The sequence below is a fragment of the Argentina anserina genome, chromosome 6 (assembly GCF_933775445.1).
Source record: "Argentina anserina chromosome 6, drPotAnse1.1, whole genome shotgun sequence".
NCBI lineage: Eukaryota > Viridiplantae > Streptophyta > Magnoliopsida > Rosales > Rosaceae > Argentina > Argentina anserina.
Window position 1 is genome coordinate 4,158,823 of NC_065877.1, and position 25,189 is coordinate 4,184,011.

The 25,189-nt window shown below is 37.5% G+C and overlaps 3 protein-coding genes across 4 annotated transcripts; 1 reads left to right on the plus strand and 2 right to left on the minus strand.

The window, feature by feature from the left end:
- Nucleotides 1-9,547: 9,547 nt before the first annotated feature.
- On the plus strand, nt 9,548-10,601 carry LOC126799353 (rhicadhesin receptor). The gene is made up of 2 exons (XM_050526551.1): nt 9,548-9,731; nt 9,844-10,601. The coding sequence occupies exons 1-2, from the start codon at nt 9,623-9,625 to the stop codon at nt 10,386-10,388; spliced, it is 654 nt and encodes a 217-aa protein (XP_050382508.1). The 5' UTR covers nt 9,548-9,622; the 3' UTR covers nt 10,389-10,601.
- Nucleotides 10,602-12,081: 1,480 nt separating this feature from the next.
- On the minus strand, nt 12,082-15,119 carry LOC126799348 (glutamate--tRNA ligase, cytoplasmic). Its single transcript, XM_050526535.1, has 5 exons — nt 14,920-15,119; nt 14,604-14,845; nt 13,377-14,482; nt 12,666-13,130; nt 12,082-12,526 (listed from the first exon to the last, which is right to left on the minus strand). Exons 1-5 carry the CDS (start codon nt 15,057-15,059, stop codon nt 12,308-12,310), a joined length of 2,172 nt encoding a protein of 723 aa, XP_050382492.1. The 5' UTR covers nt 15,060-15,119; the 3' UTR covers nt 12,082-12,307.
- A 2,720-nt stretch (nt 15,120-17,839) lies between these two features.
- On the minus strand, nt 17,840-23,805 carry LOC126799347 (phytochrome A). 2 transcript variants are annotated; one of them, XM_050526533.1, is made up of 5 exons: nt 23,233-23,805; nt 20,278-22,344; nt 19,229-20,045; nt 18,644-18,934; nt 17,840-18,339 (listed from the first exon to the last, which is right to left on the minus strand). In XM_050526533.1, the coding sequence occupies exons 2-5, from the start codon at nt 22,331-22,333 to the stop codon at nt 18,123-18,125; spliced, it is 3,381 nt and encodes a 1,126-aa protein (XP_050382490.1). In that variant the 5' UTR covers nt 22,334-22,344; nt 23,233-23,805; the 3' UTR covers nt 17,840-18,122. The 2 variants fall into 2 exon arrangements, with proteins under 2 accessions (XP_050382490.1, XP_050382491.1); XM_050526534.1 differs by lacking the exon at nt 23,233-23,805 and adding an exon at nt 22,659-22,673.
- Nucleotides 23,806-25,189: the final 1,384 nt, after the last annotated feature.

Below are 25,189 nucleotides of genomic sequence, written 5' to 3' on the forward strand. Positions count from 1 at the left end.
TTGGCAATTCGATCCCTCTCCTTTCATGAGTCCAAACGATGTATTATAACGTACGTTGATGATGAACTTGAAATCAAAAGCTAATGCCTAGGTGATTTTATCATCTCTAGGTCGTAGAAAATTTTCAGTTGGGTGCTATATTAGCATTGGATAACGTTGGACAATTTCTCGCTCTTGAGTAGATTCTGATGATCAAGCAGCTACTTCTGCCATAAGAAGGGGACCTTATATTTCGTTTGCATCTAATCTGAGGATAAAAGTAGGACCTTTAATTTAGCAATTTGAATGAGTAACATTTATTTAGATACAAATTGGTGGTTAGTGAGCTACCCTAAGTAGCACGGGCACGGACACGAGTGTCCGTATTGGACACGATTCGATACGTAGACACGGCATATAGTAATTGTTTTGGACACGGACACGTGGTGAACACGTTAATTAAATATTATTTTTAATATATATATATATATATTTATTTAAAAAATTATTTTATAAATTTAAAAGTATTTAGAATTTTAGATGTATATATATGTCAAAGTGTGCATTAAAATGATGAAAACATAACTTGTTAGAATGGCTAAGGACTTGATAAGTACCTTAGATAACCAAGGTTCGAATCCCATCACAAGTATTCTTATTTTTATCACGAGTTTCTCTCCTTATATATATTAAAGTGTGTATAAATATAACAAAAACTGAATCTGTTGGAATGGTTGAGGAGTTATTGAGTGCCTTGGATGACCAAGGTTCGATTCTCACCATAAGCACCTTTATTTTTATTATGAGTTGGTGCATGTCCGCGTGCCCGATTTGGATACTCGCGTGTCCGATTCGGATACTCGCGTGTCCGGGTCGTGTCCAAAGTCAGTTCGCATGTCCGAATGCGGACACGCGTGGCCGGCGCGTATTGGGGCGTGTCCGTGTCGGACACGTAATACGTAATTGCAATGGCGTGTCCGTGCAACCTAGGAGCTACCACTACTACCGTATCACTCTTGACTGCGAGCAATGTATGTTAGACCGTTTCTCAATGGATGCTTTACACAAAAGTAAGGGTCCAAACTTGAGACCTCTTATTATCATAAGAGTCTTAATTTACTCGTCCATCTTACTTGTGTTGGAAAAATGGTTTGGTTACCATTTTAAACCAAATATTGATTGATTAATTAAATTAAGTTAAACTTAAAATTAATCAAAGATGAACATAGATTTGAGTTCTCTATAATGAAGGCTACAAGATCATATGTTTGTTTGTGTAATTTGGTTAGTGGGTGAATACGAAATTGTCACTCAAAAATGACTACTTAGAATAAGGGAAAGTGTTTGTCCCACATTGGAAAAGAGAATTGTTGAAAATGCTTCATATAAAATCTATTGTTTATGGGTTATAAAGTGTGTAAGCATCTTTGTACCATTTCACGCACGCAGGGGGTGCAAATCTCGGGTTGCAAGGAACTTGTGTATGCCTTCGAACACGAATACAACATCAAATTGGGAGTCGGAATGCAGATTTTTTTTTGCATTTCCGAAAATTCCTTTTGGATGTTTCACCTTCTCTAGACTGTTCAAATTCTTTAACAACATGAATGTTATGGAGGAGATTTGTAACACAAAACGTTTTTGTATTCATTTACTATAACCTATGTATGTTACATTCTTTTTGAATTCCAATAGTCATCTTATTCATTGTTGATTACAAATCCTCACTGTAAATAGTCACTTTCCTTTCATTGTAAAGTCATTCCAAACACAATCAGCTCTCCCTCTCTCAAACTGTTCGTAGCTTTTCTCTGGTGATAGAAAGATGTACTTTTCAAGTTCGTTGAGAGTTCTAATTAGTAGTGCAACTTCCTAGAATTGTTTAGTCATTATATCCTGAGAGGCAAGCGCCAAGCATCCTTGCACCGGTAGAGGAGGCGTAAACGTCTTAAGGACAATGTGGTCACACACGTCTTAACTAGTTCTTCGATCATCAATCATTCGGTATTTTGATTGAGTTTATATTGAATTTCTTTTGTGTTATTCGTTATTAAAATTTTATGTTATACAACTGTTTTATAATTATTTTATAATTCAGTTTTTCATATTTATATATGCAATATGATTATTGTTTTTCTAACAATTTGTAGCCGAACACGCTTCCACTGGATCGATCAACAATTGACTTCTGAATGAGCTTCCATTCTGACAAACTTAATTAACATTAAGAGATGTGTACTTGAGTACTACCAAGTACTTGATATAAATACAAGTGTACTACACTACTACCAAGCTAAAACGAATTATCTTACGGGAAATTATCCTTTCAAGTATGTACTAACGGGCAGTGGCGGAATAAGAGGCTTATATTAGAGGGGACAAAAAAATCGTCTTAATTATATGTGCGAAGCGAATTATTTATTTATTATCTTATTTTTAAAATAGGTATATCAAATTTTTTCATCAAAAGTTGTGCAAATGGATGTGAGGCTAGGTGCTTGAGGTTCTTAGTAAGTCGGAAAACGTAATGTGAATTAGAGAATTCACGACAATAAGACTAGTCTAAAATTGATATGAAAACAATAAATCGGTATGATTATTGAATAAAACCGTGTATATTTATTCATATATTATCACTTGATTTAGTATAAATATACTTTAATGCACCAAACAAATTGTCTTCATCTATTTAAAGCACTCCCTATCTATTAAATTATAGCATCAACTATCAGCATTAACCTATATCAAGCCTTAAATTAGGATTACAAATTAATAATAAAAACAGAAAAAAAAACTCTCTAATTTGTCAATTGTCAAAAGATGAGTGGGGGCACATGTTTAATCAACCCCGCCTTTGCTAACGGGCAGTATTATAAAAGGGAGAACATGAAATCGGGAGATGTTTTGGGAATCATGGCTTTCTATATTAGATAGATATTTCCTTTTTCTCAATGATGCCTTCTGTGTTCCTCTGGAAGAAGGGTTCTAATCCTTATCCAGTCTTTTATTTGGATGAACGGTAGGAGGGTCAACTCTTTTAGTTTCCCTTACAGATCCATGACCTGAATAAACAATTCAAAGTACATTTATCAAATGTCAATATGCCATTAGAAGCAAGAAGAATAAACTCAACATCGTCCCCCACAAAAAAAAATTTTGAAAAAAAAAACTCAACATCATGTTAACTGTATGAAGAAAATTTTAAAGGAGGAAAAAAAAAACCACTAATGGGCATTCTTCATTATCTTGCTTAATGAATGAATAAGAAGTAAACCCCGACAAGCTACTGAAGCTAGATAGTATTATGGAGGTCAATGGACTGTTGGCCAAGCTTAAACGCCGTTCCGCCACATCTGATTGAAGTCTAATTAAAATTGGATATATTCTCTGAACCAAGCTAGGCATACACTCTTGCGATCGTGAGCTTAATTACCAAATGAAGATGTTGACAAGGGCTTCTTTCAGCGATCCTGAGTATGATCAGTCACAGCCTACATTGATTTGCTTGATTCAGAATTGAAAGTAGCAGTTTTCAAGTTAAAGAATATGATTGGTGAAAGAGACCATTCTCCAACTAATTAAGAAGCTGGTTACTAATGATAATGACTACTGCAAAACATTGTAGCAGGTAACAGAAGAGTCATGGTTGGAACAACCTTCAACAAATGAGAACTACGAACAGAAGGAATGCCAATGGTTAGTAGCAAAATGAGGTCGAACAATAGGACATATCACATATAGGTTGGAGAATAGAGTCAACTAATCATAGCAACGTAATTACTTCTTAATATTTTTCCAACTAATTTTAAAAAATACACATAATTTATACAGAAACACTAAACCGGCTATGAGATATATATATATATATATATATATATATATATATATATATATCATATATTGAGCCAAAGATATATTTGTCCTTAATTCCTTGGTGAGATGCATGTATCAATTTGTATTCCTGATTCCTCAAACTTGATATTTCAATCATGCTCCTAAATTTGTTATAATCATGACATGTTTATAATTATAACTACTTAGTAGCTAATAAACAAACAACAACAAAAAGAGGGCAAACTGGGCAACTAATTAATTAATGTTGTCGATGTATAGAAATTCCGATGTGTTATGGAAGAATATAATAGACATCATAATAGGGAGAAACATCATTTTTATTCATTTATAAATAGACATTTATATATGTATTACATTGAGTATCTCGTAAAATAATAAATTATATATCATTCATTATCTAAACTAACTTATACTAATTATGACAAAATATATTAAAAAATTACATAGAGTAATTCATATACAACACGATGAGAGAATTAATGGCAGTTAGGTAAAAATGTAATTATTAAATTTCCCCTGTTATGTATAACAGACGCTGTTCGTCTACGTCGAGAAGTTCAAAATTAATGACTATTGATCAAATATACAATATAGTAATTGAAGTAACTCATAGTCTCATGCCATACTTCAAATGAAAGAAAAAGGTACAATTCGACTAAATATGATGAGAACTGTAGGTCAAAATTGGATGAAGACACCAAATACATGCAAGTGAACATTTTCCATTTTTTTTTTAAATGAGGGTTTGTGCGGCTATCATAGGGACATGAAGCCTAAACTCCTGATTACAAAGACCTGAAATAATATCAGATATCTCTATAATAAATTTATACTCAACTAGCCACCAATTAGCAAAGAGTGCTCTAATGACTCCTCTATTTGTTTTAAGATAGCCGTGACATACCGTAAAGATAACTCGACTTATGCAAATCATAATTGCCAATAGCACAGCTTTCCCACTATATTGTTGTTGGAAAATAAATCCGACTACACTTAACTTCACCCTGCAATTATGAGGTAACGATCATTTGACAAAATAAAGAACTCGCCACTTACCCAGAGCAGATAAAACACTAAGAGTGCACACACAGACACGCAACCCAACTACTCCTACATAACTATTGTAGGTACTTATTACGTATATATAGTGCAACTGAATTGAAAGACAAAAATAAAAAACAAGAGGAAAAAAACACTTAGGGCAAAGGCCCAATAGAGAGGCCCAAGCCCAAACCTTAAACAAGGAAATAGAAAGATGCGCCGCCAGCCAAGTCTTGATCAAACCCACATCAGCCACCACCGGCGGATCCAGTGCGCCGCCCCTCCAATCTTGCTAGGATGCCACCATCGTCATTACGCCTACCTTGCCACCCTGAAAATTAGTGCCGCACTTAACAAGCCACCTCTCCTTTCTACTGAACCCATGAAGCACAACACAGATCAGATCAATACAATCTAATCAGGCCGCGACATGGACTCGATGCGCCGCCATGTACCCTCTGCAAACCAACCTTGACTGCACCACAACGGACTTCTTTCGGCGACATGCCCGACGAGGCACAAAGCAAAACATGACTACCAACTTGATCTTCGTCCTCCTGACAGCCACGATATGATCTTGAATGAGCAGATCGACAAACCAAACCCACACGAGGTCACAATGCCCGTCTGAAGATGACTACAAGGCTTGCCCCCGGACATGAATACTGGATCTCAAACTTCTACCCAAGCGCGTGTAAGCGCGTGTAAGCGCGTGTAAGCGCGTTCTTCACTCTAGGGTTTCCCGCTTTTTCCCTTCCATTTTTCTTTGGTGAGAATTTATCTCTTTGAGACCAAGTGGGGAGCTAGTTATAGTGAATAACATTAAATCATGCATTGGTACAAAAAGCATCACTACTCGATCAATAAACATTCAATTAAATATAACTTTTCTTTTGTTATAGACCACCACCAGATTTGAAGCAAATTTGCCGCTCATTTCTAGTATGCCCACCTCATATTCACCTCCTAACAAGATGCCACATGTATTTTTTTTTACAATCTAACTATAGTTAACTATTTTATATTTTAACTTTGCAATTTTTTATTTCCTCTAATTCAATTAAGTTTTGGAAATTTGAACACTCTCAAATTGGTGGGGAAAAGAAATAAATTTGCCGATGACCCTCTATTTTCCCACCTCATTCCCACTATTCTAAACTCAAGTCATGTGTATAATTGCTCAATTATTATCTAACTATGAGTTGAGAAAAGACACATAACATGAGTTTAAAATGATTGGCATAAGGTGGACAAATGAAGGGTGGTCGAGAAATTTACTTCCGTAAGGAAAAGAGGTTTCGGTACTTAGTCTGGACTTCTTATAAATGGTTTTATCTGTAGTGAAAACCAAGGGTCTTAAACAGAGATATGAGTAACACCAAAAATAAAAAAGGGATATGAGCAGCAAAATTTTGATAAATTACGCACACAACTCTCTTCAAGATCTTGTTGTAAATATATATGTTTCTCTTTTGTAGTGTTATATATTTATATACAATCATCTATGTATATATATGTATGCCCATATATATATGTTTCAAATAAGTTTGCTAAAATAAACATATATATATATATATATAAGCGGATGTGTAATTACTAAATCCGCCTCAATATGAAACAACTATATGAGGGAAACTTTTGGGGATCGATTGACACCAGTCGATATGATTGATATATATATTTAGTGATCTTGTAAAAATTTCACCCAATTCGGACCTCGTTTGACCGTCGAAATTTCCGGTAAACCGAAAACAACATTAATATGTCATAAGGGAAGACCCATTACCAAAATGCGAACACCGAAAGCCGTTTGCATATTTGAAATCACCTAATTTTTTTAACCAATTGTGTGCGGTCGCACCAAGGAAACCCATTTGGCAAAGCCCCGGTCAATGAGGATTTTAATATGTCAAAACACCTCTTTTTTAGTTTACCGTTGGTACGAACGGTCAAACCATGTCCAAAACGGACGAAAATTTTACGGGGTCTTTAAATATATATACCGATCACATCTTCTGGTGTCGATCGACCATATTTCGAACTAGAGTTGGCGATCGCCTAAGTATCAACTAATGTATCATAACCTTTATATTAGGTCTAAAATAAAACTATCGCATTATGAAGCGACTATATGAAGGAAACTTCTCGGGATCGATCGACACCAGCGGATCTGATCGGTATATATATATTAGTGACCCTATAAAAATTCATCCAATTTGGATCTTATTTGACCGTCGACATTTTCGGTAAATCGAAAACACCACTAATATGCCATAAGGGAGGACTTATTACAAATATGCGAACGCCGAAAGCCGTTTGCATATCTGAAATCAACTAATTTTTGTTAACTATTGTGCGCGGGCGCATTGAAGAAATGTATTTGGGAAAGCCTCGGTCAATGGGGTTTCAATATGTCAAAACACCTTTTTTTTAGTTGACCGTTGGTACTAACGGTCAAACCATGTTCAAAACGGACGAAATATTTACGGGTTCCCTAAATATATCATAACCTTTAAATTAGGTTTATAATAAAACTATCACATTATGAAGCGACTATATGAAGGAAACTTCTCGGAATTGATTGACACCATCCGATGTGATCAGTATATATATTTAGTGATTATTTTAGAATTTCATTCAATTCGAACCTTGTTTGACCGTCGGAATTTCCGGTAAACCAAAAACAACACTAATATGCTCTAAGGGAGACCCATTACTAAAATGCGAATGCGGAAACTGTTTACATATTTGAAATCACCTAATTTTTGTCATCAATCGTGCGTGGTCACAACGAGGAAACTCATTTGGCAAATCTCCGGTCAATGAGATTTTATTATGTGAAAACTTCTGTTTTTTGGTTGACCGTTGGTACAGACGGTCAAACTATGTTCAAAACGGATGAAATTTTTACATGGTCCCTAAATATATATATCGATCACATCTACTGGTATTGATCGACCATATTTCAAACTGAAGTTGTCGAGCGCCGAAGTGTCTACTCATGTATCATAACCTTTATATTAGGTTTATAATAAAACTATCACATTATAAAGCGACTATATGAATGAAACTTCTCGGAATTGATCGACACCATCCGATGTGATTAGTATATATATTTAGTGATCATTTTAAAATTTCATCCAATTCAGACCTCGTTTGACCGTTGAAATTTCCAGTAAACCAAAAACAACACTATATGCCCTAAGGGGGACCCATTACCAAGATGCGAATGCGGAAAGTTGTTTACATATTTGAAATCACATAATTTGTGTCATCGATCGTGCGTGGTCGCAACTAAAAAACTCATTTGGCAAAGCCCCGGTCAATGAGATTTTATTATGTGAAAACGCCTCTTTTTTGGTTGACTGTTGGTACGGACGGTCAACTATGTTCAAAATGGATGAAAATTTTACATTGTCCCTAAATATATATATATATATATATATATATATATATATATCGATCACATCTATTGGTGTCGATCGTCAATATTTCAAAACTAGAATTTATTTGTGACTTTTTTTTAGAATGTTTTATAATAATTCTTTTATTGTTTAAAACCCTGAAATTAGAGTATTATATTTTTTGTCCTATACAAGCCCGCAAGGCTGGTTGACGAGCCATAGATTCAGTCCGGTTTTTAAAAAATTTAAAAAAAATTGCAAAAAAACCAAACCGAACTGAAGTTCAATTTCAGTTCGGTTTTCAGTTTGAACCGAATTCCACCCCTACCGCAAATACTACTTTTTTTATTGAGTAAATTGTTTAAATTTATTCATTGTCTCTAAAAATTTAATAGTAAAATATAAAATATTTAATTCCGGTTAGATTGTAGAAAAGAAGGGACATGTGTCATCTTATTAGGAGATGAGCATGGGTTAGGCATATCAGGAGTGGGTGACAAATTTACTTTCCATTGGATTAATTATATAAGAACTATCAATCGATCTATCTTTCTTTTTTCGAAGACGATCGATATATCTAACAGTTAATAATATTACAAATTGATTTGCTTGGCGTATGTGTAAAATGAATAAAAAGACATACAATGAAGTTCTACCTATTTCTCTCTAGATGAATTTCTCTCGATCTAACTCATCTAGAAATCTCATCCCCACTTTTTTCGTTGAGAATCTAAACTCCCCCTCTTTTCTTCTTCCTTGAAAGGAAATCTCTCATCAACTTAGACGCTACAAAATGACATGAACATAATACTAATATTTCTCACACGGAGTAGGAAATTCGGAATCACACAAAAATGCACAGAGCCATAGAATTGGGCAAGTCTCTCTCTCTCTTTTTTCTTTTTCTTTTTTTGGACTTTTTGAGGGATTGGACAAGTCTTGTTGGAGTAATGGAGTTGTTGGTGCTTATCAAATCGATTTGTTGTGTAAATTAAGAAAATAAGTTAATAGATCCTTTAGACGCGCAAGGCGAAGCAAATGGGGTCAACGCTCCCCAAAAAACTAGAGGGCAGGAGAGGCAAAGGCAAATTGATCGATGACTTTGCTTTTGGTCTAAGCTCTACAACACAAGGCAAGCTCCATGCTTTGCCATCACAACAGCCACGACCTTACCATCCAAAACATCGATTCATTTGTTACTGTATTACTATCAATTATCAACGTTCAACTACTCTCTTCACTATAAATACACAACCCACCCTATTCAAATTCATCCACATTATTCCCTAGTTTCCTCTCGAGTCCTCTTTGACTGCTAGCAGAAGCATAAGCAAAACACAACCATGGCGGCTATGTTTGCACTGTTTGTGATGACTTTCGCCATCCTCTTCGGCAACTCAGCTGCGGATCCAGACATGCTTCAAGATATTTGCGTCGCCGACAAGGCTTCTCGTACGTACAAACCCTCCTCCTACTTGCTCTTATCTTCTAGTCTATTATTTCAGATTGAAATTAGTTTACATTTGCTTCAAAGTTTGACATGATTATATGATGAATGAAACAGCGGTGAAAATGAATGGTTTTGCTTGCAAGGACGCTGCAAATGCAACCGCAGAGGACTTCTTCTCTGCCGGACTAGCCAAGCCGGGACTCACCAACAACACTTTCGGCTCTTTGGTGACTGCAGCCAACGTACAAACGATCCCGGGCCTCAACACTCTGGGCGTGTCGTTGGCTCGAATTGACTATGCCCCCGGAGGCATCAACCCACCTCACACTCACCCACGCGCCACCGAGATAGTCTTCGTGCTTGAAGGTTCGTTGGATGTTGGGTTCTTTACCACAGCAAACAAGCTCATTTCAAAGACCATTGTCAAAGGTGATGTCTTTGTGTTCCCAAAGGGGTTGATTCACTTCCAGAAGAACAATGGCAAGGTCCCTGCTGCCGTGATCGCAGGGTTCAACTCTCAGCTGCAGGGCACCGCCAACATTGCCCTCACCTTGTTTGCCGCCACGCCTCCAGTGCCAGATGATGTGTTGACCAGTACTTTCCAGATTGGTACCAAAGAGATTAAGAAGATCAAGGCAAAGTTTGCACCCAAGGCCTAGAAATTTTCATTGTATTCTACATGCATATTCAATAGCTCGATGGGGTGCGGGAATTGTACTCGGTTTCTTTGTTAATCTATTGTGCTTTTTTTCTTCATGTTCTTTGAAAATAAGTGTTCTAATTGTATGGTGGTTGATAATAACACATCTTAAGTCTGGAGGAGTGGCTAGCTGTCCATCTAATCTGAAATGATTTAATAACTTCTTGGTTAAGTTTGGTTCACTTCTTAACCAGAGATTCACCAAACGTTGTTTACTTTAAAATCCCCCCTTTTTTCTTGAACAAAAGACTGGTTTTGTTGAAATTATGCTAAAGTGATTGTTACATTTAGTTGTTCACTTGTTCCCACTTATAAAAAGTCATAATCATGACTCACTTTTGGCTCAATGAGGCACTACCTCTAAAGAAATTGAAAGCCCGTTGAGTAAACTAGTTTAATACGCACATATGGACTGCATCTTCAATCAAAACTCCAGGAACTTGTGAAAAGTTCATGGTTGTGCCTAGAAGTCGAACAGAAACATTCAAAGGGAAAACCGGAAAACCATGAACATAATAGGATGGGGCAATGATAGAGAAAGAAAATTTTGCAGAGGTAGGAGCGATTAGGTGTATAATATGTTTTCTTTAAGGCAATAGGACCACTATTCACAAGGACAAACAAGGAGAGTATAGATTCTTAGTTTACAAGCCTAAGATATGATAAATAACAACACAAGCATAATATTGTATGTTAAAATCATGATTATGTGTTTCCCACATCACTAATACTACTTATGGATATTGTTTAATATGTTGATTGTTTCCCCCCAAAAGAAAACGTATCAGCCCATGTTATAAATGATTTGTTATTACAGGTTCCATAACGTTGCGGCAAATTCTAGAAAAATGAAAATTGAAGATGTTTGAATATACTTTTGGCGTAAACCCGTGTTATAACTTTGCCAAAACATTCAAGCTCTGATAACTCAGCTCGATAAAACACAATAGTTGTCAAAATAGGTGCTTTACTCCACTGCGCTAGCTTCCCTAATTTATCGAGGATTCTAAGAGATATAGTTCTTTGCATAAACTTTAGAATTAATTCAATATACCCCTTAAATTTTACACTTAAAATCAGTTCACCACTTAACTTTTATTTTAATCAGTTCACCCCCATATATTTTCAAATGACATCAAAGAAAGACAAAATTCAGATTTTTATATGGATTATCGATAATTATACTTCGAGACCTAATTTTAAAGTTTCAGTGTTGTTATATTGATCTTGCATATATGTTTTAAAACCTTCTTTTGATAGTTTTTGATCGGATTTTTAACCAAGAAAATCTAACTTTTATCATTCTTTGATGTTATTTGAAAATATATGAGGTGAACTAATTAACATAACAGTTTAAAGAGTGAACTGATTTTAGGTGTAAAATTTAAGGGGTTAAACTGAAATTAATTCTAAACTTTATCAGCAAAAGATGGATTGATCATTTATATGTAGTTATGTACTATTTTAGTGTGCAACAGCACATCACATATGTAGTGGACCAAAGATCTATGAAATTCCTGCACAAGAGCTCCCTTCTACTTCTTAACAAGTATTGAGGGTGTGTATCTGTAAATGACAAGTTTGGCTTGGGAGAGAACGTTGCACACAAACATACAGTATATTGCAAACAGAGAAATATAGCAAGTTGGATGAGAATGGAAACTAATTAAATCTAATACCCAGCAGATTAATGCATATAGTAAAAAAATGTAAAGCAGGTTATAACTTCCCGCCGCCAAAGATGACATAATAGAAAAATACTTGGTTGACAGTATGATATAAGTGAAAATTGGTTAAACTACTTAAAACTTCTACTATTCAATGTGTACTAACAATTATTGAAACACATACTGAATCCAAAACTCTTGTGGAAGTGCCTCACTTAAGCCCAGCCTGCTGCCTGCCATCAGGGATTGCAAAGAGAACAATAGGCTTTGAAGGCCTGAGGTAGGGAACATCACATCTGAAGTATCCTTTCCTCTCAAGTTGCAATACATCTCCACGCTTCAGATTACGCATGTTGGAATCCCCAAGGGCTGCTGTCTCCTTTTCGGTACATGGGTTAACCACATCAAGGAAATCCTCGCCTTCCTCAAGCTGCAATTACCAAAAAAGATTTAAAAAAAAATCAACCAACTCAATTTCATATAAGTACCAGCTAGCAGATAAACACCATGCATATATAACCATTTTTTGTAAGGCATAGAAAACTCAGAAGTTGCTGAATGGCACATACCTTCTTCTTTGTTATCAGATAGTCAAACTCCATCAACGAGAGCTTAACTAGTTCATCAATTTTGGGCAGCCAAGTAAGCTTCAATTTGGTGGTCTTCACAGATCCTTCAAGATGCAAAACGCCAAAGAGGGAAAGATTTCCATCTTGGTCCCTCTCAATCTTCTTAACTATGGCATTCCCCCAATCCATCAAAGTGACCTCCTCATCAACTGATATCAACTCCGCATCAGCTCGATCTACCCATATGCTCCTTGTGAATGTTGTTGTCTTCTCTCCAGCACCTTCATACTTCTTATGCCTAGGTATTATGCGGACAAATGGCTTCTCAGGGCCATTAGAGAGGGTCAACAACACTCGTCCCTCTTCAATGACAGCAGTGTGTCTTGGGCATACAGGATCAATAATCTTCTTGTTAATTGTCCACAGTTTGTCCCATTCCATAAGATTCAGATTCTTCGAAGCCCCCTAAATCATACAATCATTAAACATCGGCTATTGAGTTCAACATTCAAAGTCCGAATAAACTAAAAATATCCATATTGCAAAGATAATCTAACACACCTATGAAACAGAGGACATAAAATTATATGTCATTAACTATTGGTGCATTCCATTAAGTCATCCACACACTTGGCACATAGCAGTTAAGGTTTAAGATACTAAGATAAACAAATACCGTGTTAACCATGATTATACAGATTAGTATCTTACCATCTCCAGAATGAACTGTATCAATGCTTCAATTTTGAGACCTCTACGCACAATTCCTTGAACAGTGGGAAATCGAGGATCATCCCACCCGTTGACCTTCTCATTTTGAACAAACCACAAAAGCTTGCGCTTGCTGAGGAGTGTATATACCATGTTCAACCTACTGAACTCATAAATATGCACTTTTCTCAGTCCCATATCACCTTGAATCCTATAGTACTGGGCGTTGCGATCATGGTACTCACTAGATCGAAGTGCATGAGTTATACCTTCAATGGCATCAACAAATGGACAAGCAAAATCATAAGTGGGGTAGACCTTGTACTTGGACCCAATCCTGTGATGCGGCAATGGATTGCAACGGTAATAGACAGGATCTCTGAGTGATTTGTTCGGATCCTGCATATCCAGCTTCCCTCTTATACAACACTGCAGCCCCCTCTCTGAACCTGCAATCATCTGCTCCCACAACTTCAAATTTTCCTCTTTGCTGTGGTTTCTACACTTAGACTCAATCCCATCCATTCGCTCTTTTTGCATCTGCTCCCTAGGTGTATCGTCAACATATGCTTTCCCTTCGACAATCAGCTTCTCAGCCATTTTCATCAACTCAGGGAAATAATCGGAAGTATAGGTAATGATCTCATACTTAACACCCAAAGTCTCAACATCCTTGATGAGATTGTCCACAAACTCATTACTTTCCTTAGCGGGATTCGTATCATCAAACCTCAGGATAACCGCACCTCCATACTTCTGAGCAAAGTACTGATTCAGCAGAGCTGCCTTTGAGTGCCCAATGTGAAGAAAACCACTAGGCTCCGGCGCAAACCTCAACTTCACCTTTCCAAACTCAGCCTCCGGAAGCTCCACCTCGAATGTTCCTTTCATAGTGGTTCCTGCTTTCGCTGCATCTCCACTGACACCCTTCGGCTGCTGACTCGCCGGATTTTCTTTCGATTTTGCTGCCCCACCTTTCTTGCCGACATGCACAGCGGTTACTTGATTCAATGCAGCACTGTGTTCCGCCAAAATCGAACTAAACCACCTAGTTAAATTCGGATACTTCTTCGACTTCATCAAACTCTCCCACCTAAGTCCAGCTCCTTCCAATCATACAATTCAACTATCAACTACAAATATATCTCTAGCATTCACAAATCAATCATCCAATCAACAATGCACATTGAGATTATGACATAGTGAAACAAAACCAAAGATACTAACCTGCAAGGCCAGACCAGATTGCGATATCGGCAATCGAAAACGACTGATCAACTAGGAAGGTTCGACTTCCTAAATACTCATCCAAATGCTTACAGGCAGTCTCGAAAGCCGAACCAACCGAAAGCACGGGAGCGTAATCGATCCACTCAACTATCTGAGCATCCTGAAATGCATCGCCGCCGCAAAGATTCGAAATCCGACCGAAGTAACGAAGCAGCGGCGGAACGCCGCGCAGATTTCGCCTGAAAATTGAACCACAACAATCGCCAAATTGAAAACCTTGAAGAAGATAAGAAATTAGGGTTTAGGGGTTTACCCATCGGAGAAGTGGAGAACCGGGGGAGAAGCGGGAGCGAGAGAGGCGTCGGCGGGGACGGAGATTCCGGCGATTTTGGACGCCGCGATTACCGAAAGGGGAGGGCACTCGGCGGGGAAAGAGAGCGACTTGAGCTTCATCGTCGTCGATGTGCAGAGAAGAGCGGAACCGTCTTCCTCTTCTTCGCAGTTAACTGATTGGGAGTTTAGAGTCGGCTCTGTTTTAATCAATAGCTCTGCTACAATTAAGGGGAGTAGGATTGACTATATTACCCTTATTCTGTCAATGAAAGTAAATAAAGATAAGGGTTATCATAGTAAAACGAAAAAGTATACGAAGATAAGGATTATCATGGTAAAAACTAAGAGAAAATAAATAACGAAAATTAAAAGTGGAGTGAGAAGTGAGTAGTGGGTTGTAGGCATGGTCGGCCCTAAGGGAGGGCAAGCAGTACTTCTGCACTGGGTTAGGGCCTAATTCGTTTTTTTTTTTTTCTGTTTGCTCATTTGTTGATTAATCTATTTTTATTTTTTTTGTTTTTATAGTTGCATTGTTTTAGTAAAATCTCACTTTTTTCATGCTTCCGCCGTCTTATTTTCTTTTAAATTGTTAATCTTCTCCTTTCATTATGAAGAAGACTAATAGCAAGAATCAAAGAGTTCGGTTGCCGATTGATGTTTTCCTAAATCAAAATTTTTTTCTATGCTACCATAGACTTAATAATGATCCTTCACAATTATTCTGATATTCTAAATTCGACTGTTTTGGTGTTCAGAGCTTTATATAATCCTCTATTTTTCTTTCTAATTTTGCCAATAAAAAAGTTTTTTTTTTAAATAAAAAAATTGTACAAGAGCCCTTTTTTTTACCCTCACGGGGCCTCAAATCTCTCAGGGCCGGCCATGACTTGTAGGGAACCTGATCATGCGAAATTCCCTCGATAATAGATCATACGAAGATCAATAAATATAAATCAAAATTAACTACCCATTTTTGGTCTAAATGCATAAATTCTTATATACACCATGGTGTATATATGCTCATCCGGTTCAACTCACTCTGCATCTGTAAAAAAGAAAAAATCTTAAATTTTCACCATTCAACAATGTGTCATATACTAGAACATCTTGAATTCTATGACGTACGCGTAGATAAATGAAAAACTAATATACTATAATAGAAGTAGCTTACTTGTGGCATGTGAGTTTTGAACTTGCTTGGTGTAAGTTGTGACTTGTAATTCATATTACTAGCAACCACCACTCACTACGTATATGGCAAATGAAGTGGGAGTTATTAGGAGTACATTATCTGCAAATTAGTTTTTTCTAATTTATTTTTTGATTCTGATTTTAATTTTTACCTTATTGTCCCTAAATTATATAATTTCATTTTCAAATAAATATATAATGAAAGGGTCTAGTTATTAATAGTATAGATGAGAGGACTGTTATGAGAGAATATGTGGAAGAAAAAAACACCACTATTTCATAATTCACCAGCGCATTATATATGACTGGAGTTACTTTGATCATCACGATATCAGTCATGCTGTAACTTGTTGGTCACTTAAGTAACTTAACTCACAATTGTCACAAGATTATCACATCATAATATATAAGTGTTCAAGTTTTTTTTTCAAAAAAAAATAATATTAATATATTTGTGGATCGCAAGCTAATAGTTTAAACTAGAAAGTATATATATGTAGATCATGCTTTTAAGAATGTGTAAAATTCTCATATTGTCTTACATGCTGATTTTGTTTCCTTGCATGATGATAGAGCAACCATGGATGCATGAAGCTCAAAGTTTCTATCTTATCCATTTCATTTTTTGTTATGTTGTTAATTTGTAATGTGGCTCCCATAGTTATGCGTGATAGAGATGGTTAGATCGGAATTTTGTTTTATTTTAAGATGTATTTACACTGTTTGGAACGGAAGAAATAGGAATTCTTTTTATTTCACTGTGTAGAAGATTTCAAAACATACGACAAATTCTGTTTGGAACGGGAGAAATATGAATTTTTTTTCAAATTACTGTGCGGAAAACTCCAAAACATATTTCTAATATGTGATAGCATTTTGTGACAAAGAATTTGTCCAACTTAGTAAGGCACAATAAGCGTTGGATCATCTCCATCACATACCCACAAAAGGTATCACAGAGGATATCATGAGCCGGACTCGCAACAACAACATTTTGCACATGATTTGATTTTGTTACATAAGTGTTGACGAACATAACTTCTTATACATGTTCAAGTTGAACAAAGAGGAGCAATTATAATTCCAAATTTTGTACATGTTGAAACCGATAGAGATTAGTACGATGAAATATGAGTAATGGTAGATTGCATCCCAAAGATAGAAAGAGGCAAAGCTGAGGTTAAAGATCCGGAGCACATCTCAACCTAAGTTCGATTCACGAAACTGTCAAAAGTGGTCATGGAGGGGCAGCAATGCCCCCGTAGGAAAACCTCTCTCGACAGATTAGTCCTTGGGTGGGATACCGTAACAATCAATCAAAAAAAAAGAAAGATCCGGAGCACATGATTAACAAACATCATTTTCGGAAGGCATAATTATATATGGTAGATTTGGCACCGTTCAATATATAAACGAGTGAGAATCACTTCTCCAACAACTTCTGTTATTACAGGAGTTTTTAATAAGAATGTAAATCTAATATTCATGCTGCTTATATAAATTGGTATTGTAGAAATCCGTGAAATGCATTCCAGAACCAGTTACCGGCGGAGGTATGTGAAAAAAAAAAAACAAGACTAGTGTGGCATTGTAGAATTTTACGAATCATAATGGCTGATACTGGACATAGTAAAAAAAAAAAAAGTTTGATAAAAATATGAAATCGCAAGCAGAGTTTATCCACGTGTGAACATGGCTTGTCAGCAGAAGAACAGAAGGGTACGTATTCCATATACATGTTACAAGCATACATGGAATCCTGCAAACTGCAAAATCTTTCACCACATCTCTTTTTATTCCATAGAAAGGTAAAACCATGCTGAGAAGAAAACGATACATGCCTATTTACAGTGCAAAGCATTGAAGCAAACTGTGGAGAAAAGCGTTCAATTGAAATTACCAGCATAATTGGTAAAAACACAACATTCGACTCTCATTCCTGGTAGGCTGTACACTTGAGAGATCAGTAGGGTAATGTCATGTCATTGGAAGTTAATATCTAGGACCCCTCTTGTGTGTAGCAGCAAGTTCCGCAGATATGATGAAGGTTGATTTCCCTGCTTCCCGTAGATACTGCACATCTCCATTCATGAGCTTCACTAGCTTTCGGCTTATGAGCAGGCTAATGCCTTCTTCGGATATGTCTCCATCTGTTCCAAACATCTGGTTCAGTAATCCTTCTGGAATCCCACCACCCGCATGTGATATCCTGATCCAAATATCAATACAGCATGTGATGAGTGATATTCACTTGATTTGTAATATTAAGCAAACAATTTTCACAAGAAACTAGTGGATCTGATAGTCTTCAATCGTTATTAACTGTTATAGTAATATTCATAGGCCTCATTACTGTACAGCTAAGAAAACTAGTTCCTCAAAGAGTTTGAAATACCTTAGAACTCTTTTTTTTCCCTTTGTTATTTAGGTGAAAAGTGGAAACTGTTTGTTTTATGCAGAAATCTATGGTAAGAGTTAAAGTATACATTGATACTAAGTGTTTAAAGGTGCACCTGAATTCCAAATGTACCAGATGAACGGATTGACCCAGCTGATCTTTTGTCAAATTAGTTGCTAGAGTAAGCTGGCCTCCAGGTGGCATAAAAGTAACCGACACAGATAAGAAATCAGCCAAGACTTGTTGAAGCCTAAGACTATCGCCATACAATGTCTCAGTCATTATCTCTTCATTGGCATCTTGCATAATCTGAATACTCTTGGCGTTGGTCTTAATCATGACTTGACTGATAGAAGCAACAATTACTTCCTGCAGAGTGAACTCGACCATTTCTAGATCTAAGTAGCTGTCATATTATCAGAAAACAGAAAGAGCTAATTAGGTCTACCACATCACTGTCACTATGGATACATGGACAATTGAAATTGAATACTCCAGTAGCTTCTACAGTAAAGAATATGCTTGTACCATTATATGAATCTAAGGATTAATGCGCAGAATTATTTATAAAGTGTTTAAGTGATACTTGAAAAACTAATTACTATCAATTCATGTACCCAGGGACTAGATAAAGATGCAAAGATCTAAAAGTCTAAATATAAGGAAATTAATTTGATATAACTGAAGGACTTTGTCATACCCATCAATGATGCTATCAAGATCTGAGTCCTCAAGTATTTTGCTGAGCTGCTGCTGGCACTGGGCACTGGTATGTACAAGCTGTTTCTGTTCTGGTCCCAACTCAGTGTCCTCCATCATTTTCCGAGAAAATAGTATTCCAGACAAAGGAATCCTGACCTGCCTTTTAATATACGCTAATGCTTTCAATCTCTTCACAGCAGTTTGTTCAGATAAGCGTTGAATATTAAGTGCTTGTTGCAGCTCTGGGCTAGCAAGCTGCAAAAAGCAAAACACCCCTGTGACTGCACCCTCACTGTCCAGTTTCTTACTTACACACAACAAACATTCAGTGTACTTTCCACCCCGATTCCAGAAACCAAAAGGAACCTTTTCGGGCACTTGACCAGTCATGGCGCGATTGATTACAACGCCAAGATTTACAAAAGCTTCTTGATTCTTGAGAGGACAACAAGCCATGTTGATCCCAAAAACCTCCCCCATCAGCATCTTATCCATTACCTCCTCTCTTTTCCACCCAGTTAACTTGGTCATTGCTGGATTCCACTCAGAACACCAGCCAAATTCATCAGTGCCAAAAATTGGAGGTATCAATGGACTTGGGTTTTGTACAATTGCTTTGTAATCACCTTCAATCCGAGTAAACTTGTCCATCACAGTTTTCTGACCAGTGATATCCTGGGCGACAAAGCACACTCCCACAACATTTTCATGTATATCTCTGCTTGCACAAGCATTCACAACTAAGCTGATGGGACCAAAGTCAGCCTTATCACCATGTGTTTTTATCTCAAACTGGATGTTTTGTTCCTCTTTGCCTGACCAGAAGGGAAAAAAAGGTTAGCAGGTCCAATGAACAACAAAAAATTTAAAAAACTACTCTGTTGCAATATGGTAAGACATACACTAAATGTTATACTCATTCAGTGTATAACATCTGTGATACTCATGGCTGGCATACACAGATGTACTTAGTTCAGATATGCAAATGGTCATTACTACGCCTCAACAACTAAGATGAATACATTTGAAAAAGGGTTTATGACATACCTTGCAATGCCAGCTCCAACATCCTGCCCACCATGCTAGTTGAAGATTCTTCCACAAGTGTAAGCAATTTCTTTCCAATTGCTTTATCAACAGGAAGGCCAGTTAACTCAGAAATTTTGGTATTCCACCCATTAACTGATCCATCAACATCAACTGCCAAAATTGGCACTGATGCTGTTTCAATCAACCGGACCATCTCACCTGTCACTGCTTCCAGTTCTTGCACCCCATCAATTTTCAGGTCACTAAGCCTCATCTGGAGTTTATTGTTGTTTACATCTGCGGTTCCAACATCCTTGAATGCGTTCCTCAGAATGAGCTGCAAAGAATGAATGGCATCCATTTCGTAGTCCTTCCAAGGTAAGCTTCTTGTCTTGACAACTTCAAGGAAAGCCTTAAATGATGATCTAGGGTGCATTTTCCAGCTACTGTCCTTCTCATCTGGGTCATGTTTTGCACCACCCCATCGGATTTCTGCAGCAGTGTGGGAACGGAACCAAAAGATTGTGTCCTTGGAAGTTATCTTCACAGCTGCCATTCCACACACTACATCACCAAGAGCTAGAGCTCCAGGGAAACCAGCGTCATACAAGCTATCAGTACTCAAACCAGTTGAATCCCTATGGCACTCATTGAGCCACAAGGCTATGTCATGAATCTGGAAGTCACTTGGAGTTAATCCAAGTCTCCATATTTTGTTCTTGTATAGCAAGGCAGCTCCATCACATTTCACCAGGTCCATAATATTAGGTGTTTGTGACACAATACCCAAAGGAGCATCACGCAACAGCATATCACACAACAGTGTTTGGGTACGCAGGATGTTCTTTTCAGTCATCTGGTCCTCCAACTCTAATTCCTTATTCACATGGATGGCAAACACTTGAGCTAAAAACTCGCAGGCATATCTGAGAGGGAAAGGGACAAACCTTGGAGTTGTGTTATGACAAACAACTAAACCCCACAGTTTCTTTCTCTTTGGAGTCTGCACAGAATCAGCACTGGCAACATCATCATCCCCTTCATTGACCACTACTGCCATAACAAGAGAAGCAATGGAGGTCATGTTTTCCATATATTGCAAATGGCAACTATGTGGGGCTCTGAGGGTTGAACCACACAATGTCAGATCCAAAGGGAGCTTCTCATCTTGAAGGACCTTGACATTTTTGGCACAGCAGTCAACTATCATACGGACCTTATTCTTCATAAACAGGAACCGTGCAGCTTGAGGTATATCAGTGGATGGATAATGCAGACCCAGGTATGGCTCCAGGCCAGGCTTCGTAACCTCTGAAACCACTTCACCGTGATCGTCATCGTGAAATTTATAGGCCATTACCCTATCATAACCAGTAAGCTCAAAAACTTCTTGCACCATTGTATCACAAAGCCTCTCAAGGCTCCCACTAGGCAAAGACTGCAATCGTGCAATTGCTTTGGCTGCAAGCTTGTATGATTGCAGAGCTCCAGCTGCAGTCATGGGGACTTCATAAGGCTTGACTGGCTCAAAATCAATGACCAAACTACCTGTCACCCGGTGGACTATAGCATAGAAAGGCTTTCCAGATGACTTGCAATGAACTAAGATGGGATTTAAGAGAGAAACCTCCCCAAACCCTAGGGCCTTATGCAATGCAGAGGCACTTGGGCCTGTGAAAATTGTTCTTACATCTGTTCCAATGCCAAGAACTGGATGCTCACCAACACTTGGGACAGCATGACTAACCATAGTCAGCATTTCAGGGGCATTCTCACTGTATGCAATGACCCTGAAAGTCTTGTCATCTAAGGCTAGCAAGCAACCGAATGGCTGGATCAACTTCCCTTTCTGTATGTGATGGAGATAAGCAGTGGTCACTTTGTCAGACCTAGGTTGTCGATCCCCAGTAACTTCACTGCTAACACGCACTGAGCTTGAGTAGTCAAAGGAACTGCCCGACTCCTCAAAATCTGCATGAATCTTTGCATCTACAGTTGTCTGAGCAATAACTCTAGCACTTTGTCTTGATCTGCCTGAATTGCTGGACGAGTGACTGGGTCTTGAAGACGACATTCTCACATAAACTGCATAGAAAAAACCAAAGTACCAATAATCAAACAACTGTTGAACCCTTTGGAAAAGATTACTAGAATTAATGCCATAAAACATCAGCTACTTATGTCGGATACAGGTTTCATCATAACTATTCCCACTAAAATCATCAGTTGTACTAAATCTCAAAAGGCAAGACACAGAAGTAGAGGCAATGCCTTTTTTGTGAATTTCATGAGCCCTAAAATGGCAAAATTCATTAAGCTTAATGCAAAACTTCTGCAGTGAGGCAAGCTGACATAACAATTACAATAAGAATATCACTGTTATAGACATGAATCAAAACCTTTCCAATCACAATCTTACATATATAATACCAAAATCGCTAAAATTTATGCAGAAATGATCTTTGCTTTCCATCTCACTTGTGACTACTCTCAAGTCACCATCACAACCACTAACTAAATTAACAGCAGTTTCTCAACTGACTCCAGCAACAAATCGTAACTTGCCCACTCGGCAACTTAAACTTGCATAACTCGTGATCAAGGTTTTAAAAGATCGAAAAGACTAAGACATATCCCCACTGAAATTTAAGGATCTCAAGTCTTGTTGACCGCCATTGATAGAAAGCAATTGAACAACATGAACATGATTCAGAAACATCATAAAAACTAGAGGGAAAGAAAAAAAAAACTAAGCCACTCTAATTCTCACACAACCAACTAAGAATCAATTAGTTCAGAATGGAATCCCAGAAAATAAAAGCCGCCAAAAGTTAAAACAGTTGAAGCAACTAGCAAATCAATCGAAGAAGCCATAGTAACCACAACAAGAACAAAGCATCAAAAAGAAAAAAGAAGACAACTTTACTAAAGAAAAACAACAGAACATGAACAAAGAAATGAAAGCAGCCTAACCTTTTTAAGCTTCAGTAATCAGGAAACTTCAAGAGTTCAAGTAGCTCTCAGATGCAAAAGCGACTCCAAACTTATAGAGATTGATAGAGAGACTGTAAACTTAAATATGAGCAAAAAATGCAAAGATGGGTCCTTCAAAGATTGAAACTTGGAAACAAAGCCCCCACACTAATCTCGATCAATGTCTTCTCTGTCTCTCTGCTTGCAGCTCCAGTATACCAGACACTACCATATGAAGGAACCGCCTTTACTATTAAACAAAGGGAAGATAATCCAATTATAGAAAGCTATAAATTCCTAGCAGGGTCCACAAAAGCCTTCTCCAAGAAATGGATCCAAAGAGGGCCGTAGCTGGAGGGGACAAGTGGGTTGGTCTGGATTGGACTGCTGCTCCTTTCCCTATATAGTAAGATCTCACATCACTATAACTTATTGAAGTGGAAACCCAACAGAGTTTATAGTAATAAGAACTCAAACTAAAACTCAAAGTGGGTTTGCTAATCATGGTTTCACTATGGAGATTAGAGATGAGTAAACCAACCAAGAAGTTGGGTTACAGAGGGAGGTTGGGGACAGATGAAGACCATGCCTCTTTTGAAGGAAAGAAACAAAAGAGAGAGTAAGAGGGACTTATGGGAGTCACGTGGAGGGGGGAACCTAATCCTGTTGCTGTTGGGTGCTGATCTGAGTCTGCGTCTGGTGTTGGCTGGCTAGTCCCTTGTTTTAAGGGCCATATTACCCTTGGGAAGGGCATATTACGCGCACTACTAGACTTGGCCGCCCATGCTTGGCACTAATGGTTGTTTGCCCTTTCTATCCTTTCTTTGATCAGAAGTATCTTGGGGTCTCCATCTTGGATTATAACCTTTACATCCTATCTTGTTGTGGAGAATTGTAGGCAACTTTCTGCTTTTGATTTCTTCCTGCAGAATCAGTCAAGGAGTTGGCCGAAATTGATTTAAATGATATCTCAGTCACAGTCTCATTTCAACTTGATAACTATTAGTAATTAGTTAACTAAGCAACTGCCTCTCGTTTTCTTGAAAAGCATTCGATAGTCTGATGTTGATAGATGGTGTCCATATACGATTCTGATCACATTTCCGATTGTTCTTTTGTATTCACTGATCACAATGTTGATCGCATCTCTTTCTAACATAAAATTGGCCAACTTTGGTGAATCATATCCCCGATAGGTCGGGTAGGAACGCCGGTTCATGAATCGACGAGAATTGCGTGGACTACTGAAACATTCTTATGTAACATTCCCATATATTCATGGAGATGACACCACTTGTGTGGGGATAAAGTCTACAGTGAAGGGAACAAATTTTCTTCCCATGATGCAATAGCTTTCACCATCACTCCATCCAATACTGTGCACGTTACATGATTTAGGGCTCCTACTGGATTTTAGTGACTCATCCATGGATTGACATAATCATATAGATATTTTCTTGGTGCTGACCAAATTTCTTTTCAGCACTCTAATCTTGTTATGGCAATAAAGAAGCATTTTGGTTTTAATAGGAAGCCTTCTATTGTCTTTGTATATTGATAAGAAACAATACCATGCAGTGATGCACTAAACTACGAGTAAAGACTTCTCATCGAAAAAAAAAACTATAAGAAAAGCCTCAACAGAAAGAAGTAGCAAAAAAAAAAAAGTCCTGAAGGCTAAAAGTTCAAAGCAGGAAAGACACCTCCCCCTGAATCTCTCCCAACTTTTAGATCATGCCAGAAATTTAGCAAAGGAAGCACGAACTTGGGAGAGAAGGTAGATGATTTTATATCTTCCATTAATGGTTTTCGAACTCCATATATGAGAAATAAGACAGTAAAATGTGTCACCGTTAAAACACAATTGCTTGGCTTTGCCTAGCAATGCAACCAAAACAAAACATGCCTGTGCACTACGAAATAATTACCAGAAATTAAAAAACAACAACTTTGAAGG

What these genes read in the sequence shown, in the direction of transcription:
- LOC126799353 (XM_050526551.1), top strand. Translation starts at nt 9,623, where the DNA reads ATGGCGGCTATGTTTGCACTGTTTGTGATGACTTTCGCCATCCTCTTC. An exon ending in CGTCGCCGACAAGGCTTCTC is followed by an intron (nt 9,732 to 9,843) that starts GTACGTACAAAC and finishes TGAATGAAACAG; the next exon opens with CGGTGAAAATGAATGGTTTT.
- LOC126799348 (XM_050526535.1), bottom strand. Translation starts at nt 15,059, where the DNA reads ATGAAGCTCAAGTCGCTCTCTTTCCCCGCCGAGTGCCCTCCCCTTTCG. An exon ending in GTTCTCCACTTCTCCGATGG is followed by an intron (nt 14,846 to 14,919) that starts GTAAACCCCTAA and finishes TTCAATTTTCAG; the next exon opens with GCGAAATCTGCGCGGCGTTC. An exon ending in TACAGTTCATTCTGGAGATG is followed by an intron (nt 13,131 to 13,376) that starts GTAAGATACTAA and finishes TGTATGATTTAG; the next exon opens with GGGGCTTCGAAGAATCTGAA.
- LOC126799347 (XM_050526533.1), bottom strand. Translation starts at nt 22,333, where the DNA reads ATGTCGTCTTCAAGACCCAGTCACTCGTCCAGCAATTCAGGCAGATCA. An exon ending in GTTGGAGCTGGCATTGCAAG is followed by an intron (nt 20,046 to 20,277) that starts GTATGTCATAAA and finishes CCTTCTGGTCAG; the next exon opens with GCAAAGAGGAACAAAACATC. An exon ending in CTTGATAGCATCATTGATGG is followed by an intron (nt 18,935 to 19,228) that starts GTATGACAAAGT and finishes ATAATATGACAG; the next exon opens with CTACTTAGATCTAGAAATGG.